The 6,716-nt window shown below is 46.7% G+C and overlaps 1 protein-coding gene across 1 annotated transcript in view; it reads left to right on the top strand.

Moving 5' to 3' along the window:
• The first annotated feature begins 2,936 nt into the window (after nucleotides 1–2,936).
• Nucleotides 2,937–6,716, top strand: part of LOC143282313 (uncharacterized) — a 31,483-nt gene continuing 27,703 nt past the window's right edge. The window contains exons 1-2 of the mRNA XM_076587915.1: nucleotides 2,937–3,029; nucleotides 5,079–5,302. Of these exons, the coding sequence (XP_076444030.1) occupies nucleotides 2,962–3,029; nucleotides 5,079–5,302 (292 nt within the window). The 5' untranslated portion in view covers nucleotides 2,937–2,961. The remainder of the gene's footprint in view (nucleotides 3,030–5,078; nucleotides 5,303–6,716) is intronic.

Here is a 6,716-nt window from a genome sequence, read left to right as displayed (position 1 = left end):
CATCCGGTGTCTTGGTCAGGCTGTCGAGGTTGGTCTTAGCAGCAGCTGACCAGGCATTGGCGGCATATTCCATGTGGGGTCTGACTGTTGCGGTATACACTGTTTTTAGTATCTTTGTGTTGGCCCCCCATTTTGTTCCTGCCAGCTTCTTCATCAGGGCCATTTTCCTGAGGCTTCTGCTGTACATGGAGCTAATTTGAGGGGTCCAGGTGAGCGTTCTGTCCAGCTTCACTCCTAGGTAGGTTGGAGTGTCTTGCTGGGGGATTTCTTGACCGTTGATGCCTTGGGTGAACTTTTCTCTCTTGGGTGAGAGGGAGAAGCAGATGGCTTCAATCTTGGTCCTGTTGATGATGACCAGCCACTCTCTTGCCCAGTGTGAGATGTGGTTCAGAGCCTCTTGCCCAGTCTGAGATGTGGTTCACAGCCTCTTGCCCAGTCTGAGATGTGGTTCAGAGTCTCTTGCCCAGTCTGAGATGTGGTTCAGAGCCTCTTGTCCATCTGAAATGTGGTTCAGAGCCTCTTGTCCATCTGAAATGTGGTTCAGAGCCTCTTGCCCAGTCTGAGATGTGGTTCAGAGTCTCTTGCCCAGTGTGAGGTGTGGTTCAGAGCCTCTTGCCCAGTCTGAGATGTGGTTCAGAGCCTCTTGTCCAGTGTGAGATGTGGTTCAGAGCCTCTTGTCTAGTGTGAGGTGTGGTTCAGAGCCTCTTGTCCAGTGTGAGATGTGGTTCAGAGTCTCTTGCCCAGTGTGAGATGTGGTTCAGAGTCTCTTGCCCAGTGTGAGGTGTGGTTCAGAGCCTCTTGTCCAGTGTGAGATGTGGTTCAGAGCCTCTTGCCCAGTCTGAGATGTGGTTCAGAGCCTCTTGTCCAGTCTGAGATGTGGTTCAGAGCCTCTTGCCCAGTCTGAGATGTGGTTCAGAGTCTCTTGCATCCTGATGGTGGCAGTGGTGACTTGCTCTGCTTTGGTCCAGATGGCAAGGTCTTCTGCATGCAGAGCCCGAGGGATGTGGGTGGTCAGCTGGTCGGAAAAGTCATTAATGAAGATGCTGAACAGGGTAGGCGAGATAACTCCGCCCTGAGGTACCCCTTCCCTGATCTTCACCGAATGACTAGTTTGGCCTTCTAGGTTGACCCGGGCTGTCAGGTTGAACAGGTAGCTTCAGATCCAGAAGAACATCTTGCCACACACTTTCTTCTGGAGCAGCTTGAAGAGAAGGCCCTCCTTCCAGACCCTGTCAAACGCTTTGCTGAGGTCAACAAAGACAGCAAGAGTCCTCATCTGTTGGAAGCCGCCTTCAATGTCTTGTGTTAGCAAGGTGATCTGGTCTTCTGTGCTCCTGTTTTTCCTGAAGCCGGACTGTATGGGAGAGAGGAGCCCATTCCTTTCCCAGTGGTATTGCAGGCGTCGGTTGATCATTCTCTCCATGGTTTTGCCGAGGCAGCTCAGGAGACTGATGGGGCGGTAGCTGTTTTTGCTGTGTTTGTTTTTTCCCATCTTGAGGATAGGGACAATGATGGCCTGTTTCCAGCTGATTGGAAACATCCCGGTATTCCAGGACTGGTTGAAGATGTCCAGGAGCTTCTGTTTGGCATGGTCTCCAAGGTGACGGATCATCTCGTTGGTGATCCCATCCTTGCCTGGCGAGTTCTTCATCTTTAGCTGTTCAATGGAACAGTTCAGTTCACTGATGGTTAGTTCAGAGGTCATGCTAGAAGTCGATGTTTGCTTCCTTAGCTCCTGCTTGGTTTTTGAGTGGATATCGAAGGTCTGGGTACGTCGAGAAGGCTGTCTTGTCGGAAGTTGCCTGCAAGCAGGGCGGCCGCCTTTCTTCCCGCAAACAACTCCTCTCCCTCTTTAAGTAGGACCGCTCTTGGTGCATGATGCTGGTCATCACTGAGGGCTTTAGTCAGGTTCCACAACTTCTGTGTGTACTTTTCCATGTTGAGGGTGCCGGTCTTGGTGCATGATGCTGGTCATCACTGAGGGCCTTAATCAGGTTCCACAGCTTCTGTGTGTACTTTTCCATGTTGAGGGTGCCGGTCTTCTCTAGCCAGGACTTGCGAGCTCCTTCGTTCTTTTGCTTCTCGAGGGCAGTCCTCGCCTTGAGATAGAGGGTGGTGTTTTCTGCAGTTGGGGACTGTTCCAGTTGGTCTCTGGTGGCTGTTGTCTGGTAATGCAGAGTCTGGAGCTGGTCACTCCAGTAGGGCTTGTAGTTTTGTCTTCGTCCTCTTGGGATGCTCTGCTTGGCTGCCTGGAGTATGCAACTGGTCAGTTGCTTGACATTATAATGAATGTCTTGGTTGCAGTTGATGTTACTGTCTTCTTTCCTCTGAGGGGCAGTCCGCTCTGTCAGGGGTATGTTGTTGTTATTGTTGTTGTTTTCCTTCTAGCTTACTGCTCCTAAAATCACAGCGTGTTCTTTGTGAATCGCCTCCGGGTAAACGAAGCTGCGCTGGTTGTGTTGACAGACACATCGGACTATGCTTCAGCTGTCTGGTTCAGCTGACTGCACATCCTGTGACAGACTAGAAATGATTTAGTACGAGGTGTTTCTTTGTGTGTGTTTATTTCGCTGTGTTTGCTTCAAATGGAGTGCTTTGACAGCGTCGCGCGTCGAACGACGCGGGAGCATAGATATAAATTTTCAGGCCTCGTTTTTATTTTTTCTCTGTGTACGTGGGCTGCAGCTGTCACGTTCACTCGCATGTACGACTGGACTTTTACCACGTGCGTGACCATTTTTTACCCTGCCATGTAAGCTGTGTTCCGTTTTCCAGAGGTGTGCACGCTGGTATGTTCTAACACCAAACGCCGCAATAAATTACAAGATCTTTAACCTGCGTATTTGATCTTCTGCATGCGTTACACAGGAACAGGAAGACGGTACAGGCACTAGCAAGTTTGCACATATGTTGATCGGAAATATCTTTACCGTTCAGTCGTTAGGTTCGCCGAAACCGGGGATGGAACTTTTGGCGAGATTCCAAGGCTTCGACCACTCGGCCACCGCCCCCCTCACGTCCCAGTTTAAGTAAGCTGCTTTATGTGCACAGAACCATAATTGTTTTGCTGCAGTCTTGGGTGGGTGGTGCCTCCATACACGCATGCATTTCCTGTCCTGTGAGTCGGAAACATTGTGCACTTTCGGGAAAAAAATCTGATGTAACACACACACACACACACACACACACACACACACACACACAATCTCTCTCTCTCTCTCTCTCTCTCTCTCTCTATATATATATATATATATATATATCTGTGTGTGTGTGTGTGTGTGTGTGTGTGTGTGTTGCATACACATAACTTTTTTTATGTTTGCTTTTTGGGGGGGTATGTTAGTGACAAGGGTGGAGGAATTTTGTTTAATGTTCTGTCACAGATACTGATTGTGGTGTACATTTTGTTAAGGTATAGATTTTCACATTTAAATGTTATAATTCGAAATCAAATAAATGAATAAGAAACGTAGGAGAGGAGAGTTGTTTGGTGAGTTTGGGGAAATGGGACAGATGGTAACTGTAATTAAAGATGAATATTTGAAATAAATAACAGTGGAATTAATGAAAATACTTAATGGACCTTGTTATAGGAAAGTCGTTAACCACACGAGATAAACAACTGGTAATAAATGTAAAAAGTCAAAAACATCATCGTTCCCAATGACTTTTGATGACACACTTTCGTGCAGGTAAAGCTTCAGCAACTCACAATAAAAAAAAAAATTATATGCTTGACTGTAACATCACTAAACAACTGCACTTCATGTTAGTACAATATTCAGTCGTGATGAATAAGACAATAGCATGAAAATTAAACTCAAACTAAAACAGGTCTGCGAATCAGAACAAAGTCTGAGACAGCTCACTGACGAGATTTTAAAGTTGAACGGAACAGTTTTAAAAGTCTCTTTTCAGCATCATATATTACTCATTTCCTTATATGACAATGGGCAATATACTTTTATCCCACCAGTAACATTGTGTGCTCCCCTTTTTGCTGCTCTGTGTATACAGAAATCTAGTGTAGGATGGTTTCCAACAACAATCAACATTTGTGCCTTTCACATACAGGGAGTGTCCACAAGTGCTCAATTTCAAACAACAAATCTTCTCTCTAATTATTCTATATAATGATAAAATAAAATAAAAATTAAATAAAGGAAAAAGAAGCAAACTTGAGATTGATAAAGAATTAACTCAGGAGTTATTACTTGTCGTCAATGGAGAGTTGAACAAGATCACTGACAGCCAGGGTCCTCCTGAAGTGAAGCGGTTGAAATGCACGTCCACATGATGTCACGCCCACCCCCCCCCCCCTCCGCCCCCCACCCCCCTGACTTTAAGAATACACCCATCCCAAAACTTCCCCATTCTACGTAAAATGTATGAGTCAGTCGTGTCCAACTATGACCATCAGTACAGCAGAGGAGACAACCGCTGTCCCGGCTGTCTGGGCTAGAATCAGATTATCGTCGAGAGTGTCTTGCCCAAGTTACATAGCCACTCTCTCAGCCAAGATGGTTTTAGGACAGTCGGCGTTGGGATGGTTCCCAAAGGCCAGCTAGCTCCCAAGGCTGCAGCACTAAGAGTCATAGTCCTTCACAAAAGACTAGGCTGTAATGACATCCCACTGTAGTGGAGAAATCATTGATCAATCAGCTCTCACTTTTTACCACGTAAAATAACAGGTATGTAACAGGTGATGGTCTTTGCAAAACTGCCGAAAGTCAAGGGCTAGTCACATAGATCTTGATGATAATGTCAGGATTAAACATTACAAAGCACAAGCAGTCCAAGCGCAACTAAATGCGTCCAGTGATTCTGATCAATCAACTCGCCGAACATGACAAACGACATTTTGAAAGTTTTGATGCTCAAAACGCACATCTAGGCGCGCGCGCGCGCGCTCATACACACACACACGCGCACGCACGCGATCGCGCGTACAGACACACACACACACACACACACACACACACACACACACATGGACTAAACTGTGTACTGATGTTCGAATACATTGTTCTGTTCAAACGGGAAAAAAATCAACCAATCCTCTCGTCTCTATTTTACAGAATCGTCATAATTCTCTCAGCATGTGTCGTCATACTTTACGCCAGTGATGATGTCATCCGTGAGGATGGTGACGTCATGTTGGCGTCTCTCTTCGAGGTCAATGAGGCCACAGGCGATGGCACGTGCGGGACCTTTGACCTACAGGGAGTGCGCGACGTATACGCTGTGCAGTGGTTTGTGCGGAAGCTGAACCAGCTCAACTACATCCCGAACGTCACCATTGGTGAGTGAGGCGCCTTGTCCTCAGAGCAGGTTCCGTGGCAGATTCAGTAAGGCACTGGACAAGCTGATCAGGGTTCGTGTTGTACTGTATTGTTTTTTTTTTGGTTTTTTTTTTTTTGGTCACAACACATTTCTCTGTGTGAAATTCGGGCTGCTCCCCCTGGGGAGAGCGCGTCGCTACACTGAGAGCGCTACCCCTTTTTTTCTTTCTTTCTATTTTTTCCTGCGTGTAGTTTCTTTTAGATTTGTTTTCCTATCGAAGTGGATTTTACTACAGGGACTTTTGCTGCCGTGGGTTCTTTTACGTGCGCTAAGTGCATGCTGCACACGGGACCTCGGGGCCCAGTTTTGGCATGGTGTTGGTTGTGTCCATGGGCGAGGCACGATTTTCTTCAGTCCACCCAGGGTACCAGTCTTCAGCTGAGGAAGGTTACGACGACGGAAGGAGAAGATTTAATCCCCACTCTCTGATGCCCTAGATGCAGGCGATGTGAATTCACTGTCCAATGGCTGTAAAATACCATGAAACTCGTAACCCTTTCTCAAACCTGTTTTCAGAGTCCCTCTTCTTCTTCAGCGTCCGTTGGCTACGGATTGCTTGTTTGTTGACTCGTTTCTTCCAGGTGGCTTTTAAGTGTTCATGTATATAGCTGTTTTACCCCCCACACTGCTTAGGCATCCATTCTCCGTTTCCGGTGGAGTGATTGATTCGGTTCGGTTCATGATCTGAGCCCATTACCCACACTGATTAGGCATCCATTCTCCGTTTCCGGTGGAGTGATTGATTCGGTTCTGTTCATGATCTGAGCCCATTACCCACACTGATTAGGCATCCATTCTCCGTTTCCGGTGGAGTGATTGATTCGGTTCTGTTCATGATCTGAGCCCAGCTTACTGCTACAGCCCTTGTATGACTGATCAGAAAAGACAGATAAGTAATCTTCTGCGCAGTGGGTTCCAACGGGTTTTTTTTCCTGTTATTTAAGAGTGGTTGTGAGATAGCGGGTTTTTGTTGTTGTTGTAGCTTTTTAGGGGGGGGGGGGGGGGGGGGGGGGGGGGGGGGGGGAGGAGGGTTATGGTTGATGTAATTTTCTTCCGGGAAGGGTGCTTCAGTACCATTGGGGATTCTAAGAGGCACGCAACATATTCCAAGAAAGCGAGGGTTGATATAATTTCTTCTTACCCTGTTCGTACTTATTATTTAAATTTCTGCCTTCTTTCCATTTTTCCCCTTTCGTCCTTTCTCTCTCTTCCTTTCTACTCTGTCTCAAAACTTTTATATTATAAAAGGGAGAGCTTTAAGTTCTTCAAGCTTTGCCAACTGGAATTCACTGCTTCGCGAGTATGATATGTGTGTGTTTTTGTGACTTCACACTTTGTCGACTTTTATACGGAGCCTCTACAGAGGATCAGTA

The sequence above is a fragment of the Babylonia areolata genome, chromosome 5 (assembly GCF_041734735.1).
Source record: "Babylonia areolata isolate BAREFJ2019XMU chromosome 5, ASM4173473v1, whole genome shotgun sequence".
NCBI classification, from domain to species: Eukaryota; Metazoa; Mollusca; class Gastropoda; order Neogastropoda; family Buccinidae; genus Babylonia; species Babylonia areolata.
This window is presented reverse-complemented; position numbering and strand designations above follow the sequence as displayed.